Source organism: Chrysemys picta, chromosome 1 (assembly GCF_011386835.1).
Source record: "Chrysemys picta bellii isolate R12L10 chromosome 1, ASM1138683v2, whole genome shotgun sequence".
Classification (NCBI taxonomy): Eukaryota; Metazoa; Chordata; order Testudines; family Emydidae; genus Chrysemys; species Chrysemys picta.
This window is the reverse complement of record NC_088791.1, coordinates 94,741,963-94,760,856: the sequence shown is the minus strand read 5'-3', so window position 1 is coordinate 94,760,856 and position 18,894 is coordinate 94,741,963. Positions and strand designations below refer to the sequence as shown.

Here is an 18,894-nt window from a genome sequence, read left to right as displayed (position 1 = left end):
CTGGCTTCTCTAGGAACCCCCACCACCCTGCTTCCCAGAGACCCCCAGGCCTTCTCTCAGCAGGACGGCGCCCTGCGCTCAGCTAGGGGAAGGGAACACAGAACTTTGCTGCCCCCTAGGGGCAGGAAATTACAGGTGCTCAGTGTGAGGTTAGGCGCTCACCCACCACTTACTCTGCTCTTAAGGGCCTGCCCGCAAGAAAGGAGCAGAATGTCCAAGGTGAGTGGGCAAGGAGGATGTACAAGTTAAAAACACAGCTCTAACACAGCTGCAGGCCAGTCCCCCCCCCACCCCCCCTACAGCTTTCCTCTGGGCAGTGGCTTTCACAAGAACTCCGGCTCAAAACACGCCACAGCGTTCGGTGCTGCTGTGAAGCTGGATTCAAACGAAGGAAAGGAGACTTGAGTGAGGCTGCAGCACAGGAGAAGAGAGATTTTAAATGTGATGGAGAGTTGGTGAGGCCAAGCGAAGCAGGCAAGTGGCTCCAGGTAGCAAGAGCTTTGGAGACCTTTTCCACCGTTTTACCCAGCACCGAGGGGCCATAGCAAGGCTGAGGAGCAAACTCCCGGTCCCTTAGGCGGGTGGAGGCAGCAGACTCAGAGATTTGTCTAGGTGGTTTAGGCACTAGAGCCACACGTATTAGCAAGGCAGAGTATGTCTACACAGCCAGGTGGCTACTGCGCCTCAGGCTCTGATGCCGACCCAGCTTCCTAGGCTTCCACGCCAAGCCTGAAGGTCTACGCAGCTATTTCTAGAGCCGTAGCGCGAGCCCCACAAGCCCAGGTTCTGAGCCTGCCGCAGGCTGCCACTTACTGTGTAGACCTACCCAAGGTTAAGCTTTCCCAGGTCTTAGTTTCCCTGGTGCACACCTGCCCCTGGCATCCCCTCGGGGAGGCAGACAGGAAGGACGGTCAGAGGAACCAGGACACACGGGGAAGTTGTGTTTCCATTTTATTTTAAAAATATATTATTGTTATTATGTACAGAATCAAACACAAGGCTGCGCAGCTGGGTTTCCCCTCCCATCTTAATCCAACCCTGGGGCTACCAAACAAAAGGGTGGAGGAGAAGGCACTGCGAACGGGCAGGCATCCTCCCCTCAAAGCTCTTTGAAACTCAGTGGCCAGTTGCCCAAGGCCCTGGGGCGAGGAGCTGAGAGGAGAAGACCCCTGCCTTGCAGTTACTGTCTGATCCATCATGCAGGGACCTAACCCCAAACGTAGGTCAGGAATCTGCTCAGTGGCCAAATAACCATCACTGGCTTTACAACAGAGAGTAGGGGCTGGGTAGGGTTCTCCTTTTCCCCTGTCAATATCTCCCCATGCAGTGCAGGTGCACAGACCAATGAGAGATGGGCCCTCCTCCAGCTCCCAGTGCTTAGGTATAAGCAACTCCCTGCCCATGCTACCAGCACCAGTATCCTGGGGACACCTTCCACTCAGCGTGACCAGCATCACACACGTCAATCCAAAGAGAACGCCAAAGAAAACCAGGGAATCTATTTACTGCTGGAGTGCGCCAGACACAGGGAGTAAGACTGAGGCGCGCCCTGAGAAAGTGCACTAGGTTAGCGCCAACCCGAGATCACAGTGGCCCAGGAATGGGAAAGGACTATGCGTTTCTACCACCTGTGCTGCTGTCAACCCCCCAGAATCCGCTGCTCTCCACGGCCCCCTTTCACCGGATGATGGGTGCCGACCGGTCGTTGGTGACGGTGGGGCGCAGCTTTACCGTGGCAAACGGGTTGGTGCCGCTGGAAGGAGAAAGGCAAGAGGAGAACTAAAGGCTCAGGAAAGGCTGTTTCAGCACCGCCCGGCCATAGGGCCCTGGCAGAGGCCCCGTCACAGAGAATGTTGTGGGGACGTGCTGCAGGGACAGTAGAAAGCTTCCCTGCTGAGAGTGGGAAACGGTCTCATTCGGATGGGGGCCACCAGGTGCAAGTTATCAATGCAGTTAATTATAATACATCTGCGTACTCTCTCCTGGTAACCCTCCTCCTCATGCCCCCTGACAGGGCCACTCCCCTTCCCTCCCTGCATGGGACTGCCTCCCCCCACCTCCTCCTGACAGGGCCATTCCCTCCCTCTCCCTGGGAGGGACCCTCCTCTTCACTCCCTCCTGGTAGAGCCACTCTCCAGCCTCTCCCTGGACAGGAACCCCTCCTCCACTCTGGCATGACCATTCCCCCCTACCCTTGGCACCGTTCACAAGATGAGCAGTTAGCCAGTGAAGGAGGAGTTGTTGTGGGAGGATGGGGGCGGTGGCAAGGGTTCAAATAAAAGAGAACAGGGAGGTGGCTTGGGCATGCGGCTCCTCCTCTCCCCCTGCTCTTTGGCTGGGGCAGCAAGAGCCCCCCCTACTGTTTCAATCCACCTTGACCATTGGGCAGCCTTTCCGAGACTCGCCTCCTGCCCTGCCAGTTGCCCATCCCATCCCCCACTAGAGAGCTCGCCCCACTTTGTTTTCTCTGAAAGGTTCAGAGGATGGAGAGGAGATGGCGAAAGCCTGTCAGATCTCCCTGGGGCTGGTGCAGCTGCAGCTTGCTCATTATGGTACATTTGCTAGTACCTGTCCAGAATAGTTTGTGTCCCCCTCCTGATGGGGCTTCCATACCGCTTCCCTTGGGAAACTAACTGACAGTCCAGCAGCTCTCACTGGCCTGACTTTCCTGTCCTAATTTGCTCTTAGTTACACCCTCCCTTTGGACCCTTCCAAATGGGCAATTCTGAGGGACCCGATTCATCATCTCCTCAACCTGGGAGCTCTTACTCTGGTTCCTCTAGGAGAGGCCAGAGAGAGGCCTGGGGGCCTTGCTAGAGACTGTTTTTACCCTCCTCTCATTCACTGTTCTATTATTTTAACAGCGATAGGAGTCAGTCGACAGGGCAGTAATTGTCACGCTCACCCTTCCTTCCTTTTTTGGAAGACTGGTACCACACTTGCTTTTCTCCAGGCACCTCCCCAGTTCTCCAGGACTTTCCAAACAATAAGATAAAACCACCAGTGATCCCAGACTTCACTTACCGGGGGAAGAGCTCTGGGGGCTGCTCCTGCACAGCTGACTTCTGCAACGGAACGAGACAAAGGGTCAAAAGCTGAGAGTAAGCACCTTGTGCAGGTTAGAGAGAGGCACAAAGAGAGGAGGAGGGAAAGACACACACACAAACACACACGCAGTGGGACTTTCAAAAGCACCTAAACAATTAAAGATCCCAAGTCCCACTAACGGGATGATAGACTCCATATCCCATTCTCCAATGCCCATTAATTGGACTTGGGCTCCTAAATACCTTAGGTGCTTTTGAAAAATCCCACCAAAGCAGAATTGCAGAGAACAAATATCCCCCTTTCTGTGCAGGGGGAAGAAGGAATTTTGTCCCTCCCCCCGCCCCAGGCTCCCAGGCCCCCCTCTCTTTCTCAGGGAGGAGGGTGCATTTCTGATCATGGGAGTTTAGGATCTGCAGAGCACAGCAAAGAGCAAACAAACAAAACTGGCACTAGAATTCACAGGCCAGCATGGCCAGAGATGCCCCCTCTGATCACAGGAGGGCCTGGGATACCACCTCCCGACCCCTGCATGCTTCCTACAGCCTCATATATAGGGCCCTAACTAAATTCACAGCCGTGAAAAACGTGTCACGGACTGTGAAATATGGTCTCCCCTCTGTGAAATCTGGTCTTTTATGTGCTTTTACCCTGTACTAGACAGATGTCACAGGGGAGACCAGAGTTTCTCAAATTGGGGGTCCTGACATTGCCACTCTTACTTCTGTGCTGCCTTTGGAGTTGGGCGGCCGGAGAGCAGTGGCTGTTGGCTGGAAGCCCAGCTCTGAAGGCAGCGCCCTGCCAACAGCAGCACAGAAGTAAGAGTGGCAACACCATAGCATGCCACCCTTCCCTCTGCGCTGCTGCCTTCAGAGCTGGGCGCCAGAGAATGGCGGCTGCTGACTGAGGGCCCAGCTCTGAAGGCAGCAGCACAGAAGTAAGGGTGGCAATACCATACCAGGCCATTCTTACTTCTGCGCTGCTGCTGGTGGCGGCTCTGCCTTCAGAGCTGGGCTCCTGGTCAGCAGCCTCCGCTCTCCAGCTGCCCAGCTCTGAAGGCAGCGCCACTGCCAGCAGCAGCAGAGAAGTAGGAGTCAGGAGCGGCGCCAGGGTTTTTGCCGCCCTAGGCGGCAGCGCTCCATCTCAGAGCATTCGGCGGCGGGGGTCCTTCTGTTCCGTGTCTTCGGGGCGCTTCGGCGGCGGGCTCTGGAGCGAGTGAAGGACCCGCTGCCGAAGTGCCCCGAAGACGCAGAATGGAAGGACCCCGCACTGCTGAATTGCCGCCGAGGACGGCAAAATGCCGCCCCCCAAATCCTGCCGCCCTAGGCTACCACCTAGGGTCGCCTAGTGGAAGCGCCAGCCCTGGTTGGAGTAGCAGTACCACCCCCACCCAATAACCTTGTGACCCCCCACAACTCCTTTTTGGATCAGGACCCCTACAATTACAACACCTGACATTTCAGATGTAAATAGCTGAAATCATGAAATTTACGATTTTTAAAATCCTATGACTGTGAAATTGACCAAAATGGACCATGAATTTGGTAGGCCCCTACTCATATAACATACAGATACAGCTTTACACAAGATCCCAACATACACAGCCCCAAATTGCGCCTCTGGGCTGCCCTGGAGGGACCAACCCTGGGAGGAAAGAAGAGTTCAGTTGCTACAGCCCATTTCATCCTGGTATCTGCCGAGCCTCCGAAGGGAGTGATAACTGGTGATGTTGGGGCTTGTGATGCAAATATCTGCCCCACTAGGTACTAGATTAAGACCCCAACTCATTTCACACAGCTCGCTCCACAGCCGTCAGCTGGGAATGACTTTCATTGACTGCTGACCTACGGCTGGGTCAGAGCCAGAGGAGAAAAGCTCCCACTCCTCGATCCCCTGAGGTGTCCAGTTTCCCAGGCTGGGGCTGGATTGGAACCAGTGACTTTTAGGGGGTAGGTTACATGTCCCCATCCCAGTCCCCTGAGCCAGGCAGACTGGGGCTTCACCAGAACCACAGACCCAGAGGTGAAAAGCTACATATTCCATTTCTCAATCCCTTGAACCATCCAGATCCCTCCAGCCTGGGACTGGAACCAATCACCTAGAGAGGACAGACTCCGTATCCCATCCCCCAATCCCCTGTGGCATCCAAACACACTTCTGCCCTTCACCCTGCCTTCTTACCCCATTCTGGGTCCAAATTGGAACCTAAGAGCTCCAGTTAAAGCCTCTGTATTCTATTCCCCACCTTGCTGAGACCTGAATGCAGGCCCTCTGCTCCCAGGCTTTTATTCACCCTTCCCCATCCTCAGCTGCCTTTAGAAGAGGCACCCAAAAGAGCTATCCCTAGCCCTTTCAAGGAAAGAAGGATGGCATCTCTGTCAGCTGGTCCCCAGCCTAGCTCCATCACTCATGGTCCTACTTTTAGCAGAAAGAGCTGCTGCCCCGGAGCCACCAGAAATCAGGCTGGGATGTCATGGAGAAGAGGAGTAAACTGAAGGGCCCCTGCTGGGTAATAAAGGGAAGAAGTGAGAGGAGCACAGGGGCCAGGGCTCTCCCATGGGATAGGGCACGGAGTTTGCTAGGGATGGATGGACAGGAGCTGTGCTGAAGAGGACTTCATCCTGCAGGGAGGTTCAAAGGGATGGAGGGGAGCAGCTGTAAAGTAGCCCGTGCCCAGCAGAGTAGCTGAGATCAGCTAGGGTGGATTCATGGATGGCCAGGAGCAGCACTAAAGAGGCCCAGAAGCATGGGCGAGATGGATGAAAGCTGTGATGCATTGAGGTCAGGATGACCCTTCCCTTCCTACTAAGCCTGGTTGGAGCGGGTATGTATCATGGCATCACAGAAATGTAGGGCTGGAAGGGACCTTGAGAGGTAACCAAGTCCAGCTCCCTGCGCTGAGACACCGACTAAATCTAGACCATCCCTGACAGGTGTTTGTCCAGCCTGTTCTTAAAAACCTCCAGTGACGGAGATTCCACAACCTCCCTTGGTAACCTGTTAACTATCCTCAATTAGAAAGGACATGAAAGCGAAGGTCAGTGTTGGTTGAGGGACACACCCTAGCCCACAGATCCCCTCTCACTGCCTTAGCTCAGGTTAGAATAGCACTGTGCCCACTCACCTTGGAATCTGAAGAAGCGGCAGCGCTAGCCAAGCTGCTCCGGCGGCTGCCAGCACCAAGTGAGGCTGGAGAAGGGCTTGGTGCCTGAGGCAGGGCAGCATTGTGTCGGTAATTTCCTGCTGACGGGACACTGGGGCAATCCAGGCCATCCATGCTGTGACTGCTCCGCAGCGGGAAGGACCTGAGCAAGAGGGGAAAGGAGAGATTCCAAGAAGAAAAGGCCAGAATCCAGCTCTGGGGAAGAGTGCTCTGGAATCTCTCCATACAGCACATGTGGTCTGGGATCGTGTCCCCTGGGAATCCCTTCCAAGAGGTTGCCATAGGGCAGGGGTTCTCAAACTGGGGGTCGGGACCCCTCAGGAGGTCGCGAGGTTATTACATGGGGGGGGGGGGGTCACGAGCTGTCAGCCTCCGCCCCAAACCCCGCTTTTCCTCCAGCATTTATAATGGTGTTAAATATATAACATTGTGTGTTTAATTGATAAGGGGGGTGGCACTCAGAGGCTTGCTGTGTGAAAGGGGTCACCAGTACGAAAGTTTGAGAACCACTGACACAGGGAATATGTACCCCTAGGATTTACCTAACTAGAGATTTAAAGGCCCCTGGAAATATTGTGCCACAATGGGAGCAACGTGTCACAGTTTCATTGAGAAAAGCCACGTCCAAGAGTGCCAATGGCCCTCAGACAAGTTCTTGAGCATGCCCAAGAGCCGTAGCCTCGATGGGCAGCTCCACGCAGGACATTGCGTCACCCAGGCACACGCTTGCGTGAATGACGTACGAACATGCACTTCAGCAGCTCCCATTACCTGGTGGGTGGTTCCTCCGGGTCTCTTACTCCCCTCAGGGGCTTTATGAAAGCTTCTGGGAACCAGCCGCTCCTAAGGACCCGGAGACAGAGGGGACAATGAGCCTTTGCAGCAACACGTTTCTTAGCTTTCCGTTACCCGTGGTGGAGTCTGGCCAGGGCACTGGGGCGAACACGCTCATTGCATGGAGGGCCGTGATGGGATCTTAAAATGGCCACCAGTCACCGAGCCCTTTGCCTTGTATCTGAGCTGAAAGAACAGCACTTCCAGCAGCACGTGGACCTCCCCTAGCACCAGGTCAGGGCCTTTGTTCAGGGACAACTTAGAGGAAAGAGCACCATTTACTAAGCCACCAGCACCTGGGTTTTCCTGGGAGAGCTCCCCCGGCACCGCTGGTAGTGGGCTCATATTGGACACTTTTTTGGACAGAGACAAGGCTGACCCCAGAAAGCGAGGACAGTTTTGGAGAATCCCCTGGGACTCTCTCCTGGAAACTCCCCTGCTCCAAAGGTAGACACAGCTGGGACTAATGAACCTCAAATAGAAAGGCAGCATCTGGGTAAGAACTATATGGCAAGCAGGCACCCCACAAATTCCAACCCACACCCTGCCCCACGTTGCCAGTAACCTATGCCCCATATCGGATACCAGGCCAGGGATGGCACCAGTTGTGCCTTTCGGTAACTGTCAAGCACTGTGCCATAGCAGTAGCTGCTGCCCGTGTAAGTGAGAAAGCCCTCGGCTAGACTGAGACTGGCATTGCTTTTTTAAGCAGGAAGGCTTGAGGGCAGGGCATTAACCCTTGGAGCCCAGCTCTTCACAGCTGGCTTCTGCCTTCGCCAACATCCCCCCTCCAGCCCAGCACCACGGAGACAGGCTGAGCGCACTTACGTGGATGATCCCTCTAGCTTGCCGTACAGCCAGCCGTTCTGCGCCTCTGGGATCAGCACCGTGATGACGTCCCCGAAGTTGAACCCTAGCAAGGTGCGGTTGGCGCCAGCAGAGTGGGGCACGATTGCCTGGACTCTCAACACGCTGCCGTCTCCTCCTGCGTCTCCTCCTGCCCGCTCCCCGAAGGAGCTGGAGCGCGAGCGCTGGCCGGCGGAGAGCGAGCCTGCCAGGAGCAGCCAAGGCGTGAGGGGTTTCAGAGGGCTTCTTTCAACCTTAGACTCCCCCTGCAAGACCCCAGCCTGGCTGAGAGGGACCCACCGCTGATGGAGTGAGACGCCTCCATTGTCCATTCAGACCTGGGCTTCCCTATCCCACTCACACAGCTTCCCTAATGGAGCCCTGACCCTGCCTGTTTGGGTCCCTGTTCATTCACTCGTGGGCTTCACCCCCACCCTCCATGTACCCTGCCCTCTCGCCCTTACATAGAACAGGTGCTCAAGTGCACCCTGGAACAAATGCATTATGGGCAGCTTTGTCCCTCCCAAATCCAGCCTGTACCTGCTCACATAAGGTACAACTAGCCCCACACCACTGCCCCCATCTACCCAGTCTTACCAGCAGATGAAGTCTTCTGCAGGCCTCTCCTGGTTGGTTCTGGCTGAGGAGAGGGTCTAAGAAGTTCTGCAGGCTCCTGGAGGAAGGGGCTTGAATTACGTCCAGTCATGGCTGAGCCAAAATCTCCCAGAGGCCTCTGAGGCTGTTGGAAGGAAATGAAGGTGAGCGTGAGCACCACAGAGGAGATTCCTCTTCGACAGAAGCCTGGTCCCTAAAGGAATGTATCCCTCCCCACCCCCAACACTCCTACACACACACACACAACCTCTCCCCGCCCGCCCCCCACACCTCGTCTTGGATAGCTAATGCCACCAAGGGAGGACAATCAGGTGAGGCCCTGGAGGTACAGAGTAATGGGATACACATGGGATTGCCTCCCACCCCAAAAAAATAACAGACCCTGGGAAAAAGCTGGGCTGACCCTCTGTTCTGGGATCTCTGCCCTGGGAGAGGCCATCCCAGGCACCCCCCTGTTACTGGAGAGATCATTTGTTGGCATTTTTCTCACCATGTCGAGGTGGCTGGGGGTCAGGCGGCCTGACGGATACCCTTGGCCATGGGAGGCACTGAGCAGGCTCGGGGAGTGTCTGCTGCTTGGATTGCGGCTGGCCTCCAATTGCTCCTTCCACTTTGGCACCTTGCTCTGGATGATGCCCCAGGCCTGGGGAGAGAGAGAGGGGAGAGATCGGAGGAAAATGGGAGCAGACCAGCTGTGCGGGGGAAAGGGGGAATTAAAGAGTGGGGATCCAAAACAAGCTACAACCTGTACCCAAGTGCACTGTCCTCATTGCCACCAGCAGGATGAGGCAGGTGAGACACCCTGGCCACTCTACGAGCCCCTCAATGCTGATTGGCAGAGGGCCAACTGTTCTGTAACTCCCATCAGGCCTGACACACTCACTACCCCTAACTCATTGCCATCACAGTATTTATCTGTGACGAGTGTTGTGTGAAGTATCAGCTGAAAGCTGGTGACACACCGGTCACGAATATCATCGAGTGATGGGCGGTATGTAAAGAGCTATGTACGTGTGCCAGAAATATGTTTTGGGGGCAGACCTCATAAACATGTTTGTCCTAGACAAAGGAATGTTGATTTGCCTGCTTGCCTGGGTCTATGATGTCAATTGAGCATGATGATGCCAGAGACAATTTGTCTCTGAGGTAAACACCAGTTATCAGGAGGATGAGGAAATAGCTTGTCATCGGCATGCTGCAGGATACCACAGTCTGAACCCCAGCGGGTAGTCCTAACTCTTAAGAAAAAGAAAATGAACGTTGAGGGGTATAAAGAGAAGCAAAAGGGCTCCTTATGAACCATCACTTAGTGGACAAAGATGCAGTGCTCTCTGTATCTTCGAACGGTGGATCCCCCACCATGTGGGTAGGTGATGCGGAAAAGCTGCTTTAGGTAAGAAATTTTTCTGAGTCAAGGATTGTAAGGTACACATCCCCACATAGAATCATTGAAACGTAGGACTGGAAGGGACCTCAAGAGGTCTTCCAGTCCAGTCCCTTGCACTCAGGGCAGGACTAAGTAGCTATGGCTATGTTCCTCCCCCCAACCTCAGGTCATACCCCCTCCTTACCCTGCTGTAGACCTGGAGGAAGGTGCTGGAGAGCAGCTGGTGCTTTTCAGCCAGGAAGCGGTAGCGACGCTTCTCCTCCAGCTCTGCAGCCCTCTGGCTCTCAGACACAAATGCCTGCATTTCCGATTGCAAGCGCCTCACTTTCTCCTGGGTGGACAAGAGGAGAAGGGATTGATGTCAATGCAGCACCCTGGGTCTGCACAGAGCAGTATTTGGGGGAATAAACCCAGGGTTTCCCTCAGCTGGCTGGGTCATCAGCCTTTATAACCCCTTTGCTATGCTGAAGCAGCACACAACATTTATAGGGATCTGGCCCCTAATCTTATTTTAGTCTTTCCACACAGTTTGCCTCAGAAACATCCTGCAGGAGGGAGTTCCATAGATTAACAGTACCCTGTGTGGAAAAGTATGTCTCCTATCTGTGTGTCAACTTGCTGCCTTTTGCAATCCAGGGAACACCCCCTTGTGTTCTTACTAAGGGAGAGACAAGCTATAAACTATCTTGGGCTCTGGAGGCATCATCAGCATCAGCTTGCAATGACCACTCTCCTCATTCCAGACTCTCCCGCGTCTCAGGGCCATCCTTGCCTCCACTTCATTTCCCACCTTCATTTCCCAGACATTTTTGTCTCGAGTCCTCTCCATCCTCCACAGCTCCGACATGCACTTCTCCAGGTTGGCAGCCCTGTGCCGGTACTCCAGTTCATACCGCTGATGGCTGTCCTGCCGGGAGCACAGAAGGAGACCAGAGACTATAAGGAACGTTTTCTAAAGCACAGAGGGGACTTAGGAGCCTAAATCTCATTGAAAGTCAATGGGCCTAAATCCCTTTTGAAAATGGGACTTAGGAGCCCAATGAATCCTAGCTACCACAAAGGAGAGCTGGCCAAGTCAGCCCATGAGGACATGGCAGCTAGGCAGAAGGAAAGTCTCTTTTTCTCCAGTTGCTGAGAGACCCTTCCCAACCCCTGCTCCAGGGAAAGCCTGGAATATCCTTGGAAATGCCTCAGGGATGAAACAATGATATAACCAGCAAGAGGGTGAAAGCCTGAGCTGCGCTAAGGGACTCAAAGGAGGGAGGGGCGCAGCGAAGGTGTGGGGAGAGAAGTCCAGCACCCTGCTTAGGGGTTGGGGAGAGGGAAGCCTGCAAAGAGCTCAGGAGGGACAGGGAAGGGCTGGGGCTCACATTGATGAACTGCATGTCCAGCTTGGTGTTTTTCTCCATGTGCTGCAGCAGGTCTCCGTGGAACGTCTGAGCCTAGACGAGGCAGAGAAGTCGTTAGAAACCGCCCCTAGCAGCTGGTATTACTGGGCACTGCTGACAGCTGGGAGGCGAGGGGACCCGAAACGGGAAATTAGGGAGTGCCCAGGAGAACCCCCACCCCAGTCCTGACTCCTGATGGACACGCTTGGCCAGGCATCTGCAGACAGAGCCGATACTGCTTTTCCTCCCACCCTTTGTCTTGTCTAATCAGACGGAAAGCTCTCTGGGGCGAAGGCTGTCTCTCCATGTCGGTTGGGACCTCTAGACACTGCTGTCATATCAATAACAACCGCACAGCCGGGCAAGGGTTAACATCCTCATTTTTCACTAGTCCTCCCCTTCTCTACCCCCACCCCCAACAGCACAACCGGGGGCGGGGGAGGGGGAGAGATGTAAATATTGGCACGTCAGAACTGGATGCTGCTTAGATTACATCCCCCTCCTAGGGTTGCCAGGTGTCCGGTTTACGACCGGCACGCCCGGTTGAAAAGGGACCCTGGCAGCTCTGGTCAGCACCGCTGACCGGGCTGTTAAAAGTCTGGTCGGCAGCGCAGGGGGGCTAAGGCAGGCTCCCTACCTGCTGTGGCTCCACGCGGCTCCCGGAAGCAGCGGCATTTCTCCCATCCAGCTCCTGTGCGCCGGCTCTGCAGCTCCCATTGTCTGGGAACCACAGTCAATGGGAACGGCACTTGCGGACAGGGCAGCACGCAGAGCTGCCTGGCTGCACCTCCACGTAGGAGCTGGAGAGGGGACATGATGCTGCTTCTGGGAGCTGCTTGAGGTAAGTGCCACCCAGACCCTGCACCTGATCTCCTCCCGTGTCCCAACCCCCTGCCCCAGCCCTGATCCTCCTCCTGCCCCCCAAACCTCTCATCCACAACCCCAACCCAGAGCCCACACTCCCAGCCGAAGCCTGCACCCCCTCCCACACCCCAACCCCGTGCCCCAGCCTGGAGTTCACTTCCGTCCTCCAAACCCCTCAATCCCAGTCCAGAAAACCCTCCTGCACCCCAAACACCTCATCTCCAGCCCCACCCCAGAGTCTTCACCCTCAGCCAGAGCCCTCACCCCCCAACCCCCTGCCCCAACCCCAGCCCTGATCACCGTCACACCCTCCAAACCCCTCGGTCCCAGCCTGGAGCCCCCTCCTACACCTCAAATCCCTCATACCCGGCCCCACACCCTCAGCCAGAGCCCTCACACCCCCACCCCGCACCCAACCCCCTGCCCCAGCCCGGTGAAAATGAGCGAGTGAGGGTGGGGACAGTGAGCGACGGGGGGAGGGGGGGAAGGCGCTCAGAAAAGGGGCAGGGCCTCAAAGGAGGGGCAGGGCAAGAGTGTTCAGTTTTGTGCATGTAGAAAGTTGGCAACCCTAACCCCTCCCCCAGTTCTGCTCACCACAAACTGGGAGCAACCCACCCCAAACTCTTGGTATGGAAACAACAGATGGCATCTAGCCACTGCAGCTCCATAAAACACAGCTCCATTAGGCCAGCATACAGCTAAGGGCTGCTCCCAGTACAGATGGGCCACGGCAAGATACTCACCACTACTTCCAGGTCAGAGTTCATATGCCTGTGAGTGTCAGACATCTGCATCAAAATTTGACCTTCAAGAAAAGAGATCAAAGTATCATAGTTAGACCTTCCTCCTTGCGTGTATCATTCTCTCCCAGAGAGTTAAAACAAAGGGGTCATTAGCACTAATCACCACTGTTACATGACCGGCACAGCGTTATCTTGGTGCAAAAGTCCAACTACTATCGCTATGCATTAGCTGTCTGCTGGGGCTGGGTCCAAGGTGTGAGGAGAGGGTTTCAGCCAATCCGCTTCATTCTATAACAGCTGCTCAATCTCTTTCTATAATTTCACTGATTACCATCAGAATATGCACGTTATAACCAGTGGCTTAGCGCACCATGGGAAACTGTGGTACCAGCTCCCGGTCTTCCAGTCTCTTGCATAGTGGAGTTAGCAAGGGGTTGGAAGGCTGGGATATGTGCCCCAGGGCAAGCCGTTGCGTACTTCACAGCAAGTCACATCGACTGTCTGCCCCAAGGACCCTGGATTCTGCACGACACTGCGGCAGCAGGCCAAAAATTTGGTGACAGCTTTATCTACATTAAATATCCCGTTTGCAATGAATGCAGAATTAAATACACCTGCGCACTTAGTGGTGCTTGCCACTATGTGGCTTATTTTGATATTACATTCCATTTCGTTTACATTGTCCCCATGTTTCTGTTTGAGATGTGCCACAGATTTTTGTATGAATAAGTTGCGATGGATGGGGGTAGTGAGAGTGACGGGCTGCTGAGTAGGAAGCGACTGGAGATCTGAGGAAGGCCTGGGAGGCAGTTGGGGACTGGGAGATAAGCACGTTTGCTGATCATGTTAGGAAAAAGATCCAGCTATGAAATAGTTAAATTGCCATTTTTAGGTTTCAGAGCTAACCCACATAGGTGAATGGGGGCTGCCTCCTGTCTCTCTGAGTTCTCGCTTCAGGCTGGCTGCAGACTCATGAAGGCAGCACAGCGTCCGTTACGGTTGGTTCATATATTCAGAGTTTCCCTCACCGCCGTGACGACCCGGAACATCGTTTGTGTGAAATGAAAACTGGGACGCTTGGATCAAAATTCTGCAGCCAGGGCTGGATTCTGTGGCAAAGCCCCCGGCTGTGCGATCCCCAGGGCTCCGTGCTCTGCTCTATTATGTACAGCAGGAGGCCTGGGCTTCCGTCTCTGAAGTGGGTGGGACACGGGGAGGCTGGGCCTAGTGCCCTGCGGGGGTTAGTGCTCTGCAAAGCCACATACGAAGCCTGGCTTTCAGGCCTTGGGATCAGTGGGGGCTGGAAGTGCTGCACAGACCAGGCCTAGCGCATCTGGGGATTAGCGACGGGCGTTGTCATGCAGGAGACGCAGGCTCCTTTCCCAGTGCGGTCCTTCATTCCTCATGCCTCTTGGTGCGATGGGAGCCCTGGGGCAGGGAAGGGATGGGCTGGGCTGGAGAGGAGGTCAACATTTCAAATTGATCCACCTCCCAGAGACAGTCAGTGGGAGAAACTTACCCAGCATTTGCGAGGTGGAGCTCTGCAGGGCTTGCTCCCCAATCTTCTGTATTGCCTTGAAATAGACTTCAGCCGCCTCAGACAGTGCTGCAGAAACACAAGGAGAGAGGGCAGCTGGATTAAAGCTTCCCTAAATAACCGTGCTCCATCCTTGCCCTCTGCCCCTTTTCTTCAACTCTTCCCTTCTTTGCCACCTCCCGTCCTCATCAACTATTCTCCTGCCTACCCACAAGCTCAGAACAGCCCCAGGAGCACAGACTGACGTTCCCCACCTGCCAATCGAGGGTGATGCCCATGGACACAATCCAAGCTGTCCCCCAACTAAGCACAGGCGGGAGTCGAGACAGCACTCACCATGGAAAGCACGTAAGTAGTTATTGCCTAGGTAGACCAGGTTCTCCAGGGCAGGGTTAAACTGCTCCAAGATGCTCTATCATCCATCCAAGTTGGGGAGAGGGGTGAAAGAACACAACAGGTTAATGCGATCCTCCTCCATACCCCGGGGCCTGGGATGAGGCCTGTGCCCTCCCTTATGTGATTCATCCGACAGAGCTGCGGCCTACCCATCCTACCAGTCTCTGGTTTCAGGCTCAGGTACCCTTCTCACTGGGGAGGTCCCGTTCTTGCATCTTCTTTTCCAGCAGAAAGTAAACATCGGAGTGAGGTGATCAGGAGATCACCCTTCCCTCTGAACTTCCCCAAGTGCTACTACCCGCACCCAGAACCTAGTAGGTTTCTTTCCACCCTCAGGGGTGGGCATCACTTCCTGGCAACCATGTCATGAGCATCAGGGCCCCATAGGTCGATAGAGTCAAGGCATGGTGCAGTCTTAGCCCAGCCTCGTACGTCTATTTACTGTATTAACTGAAGGTGGGCAGTGTGCACAGCACCCCTTATTACACACCATACAGGGGCAGCAGTCTGGAAATTCAGACGTGGGATCTAAGCACTGCACAAAATTAAGGAGACGAGCCCAGCACAGAAAGGAAGCGCCCTCATTGCACACTCCAGCCCAGCTGGCCATGGTTGTGCGCAGGATTCTTTTAGAAAGAGCTCCGATCCGGGCAGCGTCTTTACCAAAAAGGTGCATTGTATAATTTGATCTGTACATCGGAGACCAGTCAGATCGGTCTGGTCACTCAGACAAGGAGCTGCACAGCCACTAATCTACCCTGAACTTGCGGTCAGAGAAACTAGTGTCTGGGCATGTTTGATTCGCCTGAGAGTTTTAACACTTGTCTACATTCACTGGAACTCTCTGCTGTTGAAAGGGTTTTTTTCTTCCCCCAAAATTCACTATAAGATGCCAATTATAAGCAGGTCTCATGCTGTATGAGCACGGGCAGATGTACACCTGTAACTAGAAAAACACCTGTAACAATGTGCATTCACGGAGAGACACCGTAATTGGCCTGGACACACAGCAGCACTCACTAATCCTTGGTGTCTCTTCAGACATACACAGATTTTCACACCAGTCATGCAGAGCACACACAGGGGAGCTCTCTGGCCAATTTCTATCACATGCCTCCCCTGGACACCTTCAATACAGGTGCCCCCCCCCCAGAATATAGGTGTTAGAGACAGGCCTTTCCTATTAGGTAACACGTAATTCACCCCTCCATTGCCAAGGCAGAATGACTCCCCACAGTGTATTCTCCAGGGCTTTGATCAGTCTAGCTTTACAGGTTCCAAGCAATGGGGCTTCCACCATTTCCCTGGGAGAATATTCCACAGTCCAGTAGATCCTCACTGTCCGGAAAGGATTCCTAAGATCAGCCAAAATGCTGCTCAGTTTCCGCCTGTTTCTTTCCTGCTTTACCCTCTTGGCTCCCTCCCTCCCTCCTTTCTGGGACAGTCCCCCCAGATGAGCCTCTCTCGCTCTCCCATAGCAGCGATTCACTGGGAAAGGTGCTCTGCCTTAATATACCAGAATGCCCAGAGGTTAGCCCCAGCACTGCTGGGTTCTGCGCTGAATTACACCACACACCTCTTCGGCCATCACTCTGTTCTCACACCAGACCAGGATTCATACAGCCTTGGAACTACACCACTTTACACCAGCTGAGGATATGGCCCACAGATTTTCAAAGCAAATTAATCTTAATTTAATCTCCCCCCCTAGAACACTCCGTCTCTCTTGTGCTTTTAAATCCTTTATGAAGGATCCCCCAACCCCATGCGTCTCTCACCAATTGGGAACAGCCCTTTCACTCCACAGCCGGCAGGGAGGTAACAGCTCACCTTGTAGATGGAGATTGTGGATCTGTAGGACTGCTCCATCTCATCAGCCTTTTGCAGGGAGGTGAGGGGTTCCCAGAGATCGAGAAGTTGGTGGGGAGAGGACGAGTTGTCCTCAAAACTCTCCTGAGAATCCAATTGCAAGGACCTAGATGGGTTGAGACACTCTCTACCTGGCACAGCAGGACACCAGGAAGAAACATGTCCAGTGTGAAGGGATGAGAACGCCACCAGGAGGTTTAATAATTCACCAGTCAGGATGCTAGAATTTGATCCTTGAATGTAACCAGACACCGAGGAGAGAGGAACCCTGTGACAGCCATGAGGGTCATGTGACCTTCTCCTTTAATTATTTATTGTAGGTTTCAGTATACAGCTCGCCCCCCCATACCATCATGTGGTGGTCCAGCCATCTTCATTGTGCCTCACCACTGTGACACAAGTGCCAATGGGGAAAGGGTTCACTGTTCTTTACAACCACCTCCTGTCTCAGACCTTACAAACTCACTACACCCAATACACCACTTTCATGGTTATTATCCACAAAGGGTAGCATGTGAGGTCTCCACTGAAAGCTTGTAACTTATCAATACTCATAATCATTATGAGATGTGTGTACGAGGGACGTTTAAGGAAGAATGTAGCTATACAGAAAATCACGCCCTTATGGCCTTGGAGTGAAAGTGAATCACCAGGAAATGATGTGTCTCAGTGATGGCCCATTCAAGTGGGAGGAAGTTGTCACCCTGTATTGCTCAGTTGTCCCCCTTTGCACCAACCCAGAAAAGTCAATGAAAAACCAGCAAAGTATAAACACTGAAACCACTTGGCATTGGCAGTGGAAAGGATGGCAGGACAGCGAGGGAATCGCCCTGTCTGTGAATAAGGACAAAAGACTGATTGAGGATATCACAGGGTGGAGAGAGACACTCTGCACCCATTCACTGAGGAGGTACCTTGATGAGCGGGGGTGCTTTGTGAAAGACGGGATCCTAGCTCCTTGGGGGCAGCAAATGCCTGAACTTTGGGCTGAGAATCTACTTGACTAGACGGGGAAGGTAACTATGAATAAGTGTAGGCCCTACTTCACATTTCATGATTTTGTTTTGTATGGAGCCATTTGTTTCCATCACAAACTTGTTTCTATTGAATCTCTATTTGTTCTTAAATAAATGTCCTCTTGTTTTACTATAATTGAACACGAGTGGTGTGTGATAGGGGAGCAGTGAGCTAAGGTAAAACTGCTAAACTGGGGTACACTCTTCCCTTGGGAATGGAGAGCCTGAGATTTCTGGGGGTATCCAGTGATAAGGGTCTGGACACCACAGGAGGACACTTTGAAGGCTAGAGGCTGGGGTGCCTTCATAGTCAACCTGCAGGGCAAAGGCAGGGCCCAAACAGCCCAGAGGAGAGCGCCTGAGTGGCTGACAGGCTGGTTGTGTTAGGAAACTAACACCCAGCTGGAACAGGCAAAGACTCCCTGCATTGGAGGCTGCTGCCAACAGGCCTGCGTGCCCCAGGAAGAGTCACAATCACATCCCTTCCCAACTCTTAGGGAAACAGAATTTGCTCAACCTGCACCACCAAGCCCCACTAGTGGGCTTCTTTTAACTCCCTCATGCATGCAACCTGGTCTGGTTGGCATCCCTACTCCAGGACACCACACTTCTGCCCACAACATATCAAACAGACCCCAGGCCCAGCACAGCTCTCAGAGGTGGAGAAGCCCCTCTCTTTACAGGTGCTAATATTTTGGATGAGATGCAGCAGAATTAATACCCTGATGCCTCATGATCGTTATATTCCAATGCACTTCGGTGTATCCTCTCTTCTGACCCAGTTCCAACTGGGTCGTTACAGCCTGCTGGCCCAAAACACCCGGACAGCTGTGTGATGTTGCTGTGCATTGTTAAACAGCCATTACATTCCACCCAAGAAGAGGCTGCACTTCACTTGTGACTGATCCCTTCATACAGATAGAGGGGCAGGATTCTGCTCATATACACATCGGTGTAAATCAAGAGTGACTTCGCTGCAATCAGTGGAATTACACGGGTGTATAAGTGGGATTAGAATCAGACCCAAAGCCCTTTGGGATCTTGCAGGATAGAAGACACTACAGAAATACAAAGCTTATGAGGATCAAATGGACTTCAAACCTCCCTTTATTTCACACCTTCTAAGTCTCACACCGAACCCTCTCTTTGCAACACCGCCACAACTGGTTAGTTTGTTTTGCGAGGCAAAAA

General features: G+C 53.6%; 1 protein-coding gene across 2 annotated transcripts; it reads right to left on the bottom strand.

Moving 5' to 3' along the window:
• Positions 1 to 934: 934 nt before the first annotated feature.
• Positions 935 to 16,990, bottom strand: BAIAP2L2 (BAR/IMD domain containing adaptor protein 2 like 2). 2 transcript variants are annotated; one of them, XM_024100036.3, is made up of 14 exons: positions 16,649 to 16,990; positions 14,759 to 14,834; positions 14,405 to 14,491; positions 12,886 to 12,947; positions 11,261 to 11,332; positions 10,681 to 10,797; positions 10,075 to 10,221; positions 8,994 to 9,146; positions 8,486 to 8,627; positions 7,871 to 8,093; positions 6,980 to 7,051; positions 6,170 to 6,350; positions 3,025 to 3,065; positions 935 to 1,753 (listed from the first exon to the last, which is right to left on the bottom strand). In XM_024100036.3, the coding sequence occupies exons 1-14, from the start codon at positions 16,685 to 16,687 to the stop codon at positions 1,678 to 1,680; spliced, it is 1,488 nt and encodes a 495-aa protein (XP_023955804.2). In that variant the 5' UTR covers positions 16,688 to 16,990; the 3' UTR covers positions 935 to 1,677. The 2 variants fall into 2 exon arrangements, with proteins under 2 accessions (XP_023955804.2, XP_065437235.1); XM_065581163.1 differs by lacking the exons at positions 12,886 to 12,947; positions 14,405 to 14,491; positions 14,759 to 14,834; positions 16,649 to 16,990 and adding an exon at positions 11,916 to 12,035.
• Between the last annotated feature and the right edge of the window lie 1,904 nt (positions 16,991 to 18,894).

Coding starts and splice junctions, on each gene's coding strand:
- BAIAP2L2 (XM_024100036.3), bottom strand. CDS start 16,687: ATGGAGCAGTCCTACAGATCCACAATCTCCATCTACAAG. Junction 8,628..8,993: donor CCCCCAGCCACCTCGACATG/GTGAGAAAAATG, acceptor TCCTTCCAACAG/CCTCAGAGGCCTCTGGGAGA. Junction 8,094..8,485: donor GCAGAAGACTTCATCTGCTG/GTAAGACTGGGT, acceptor TGCTCCTGGCAG/GCTCGCTCTCCGCCGGCCAG.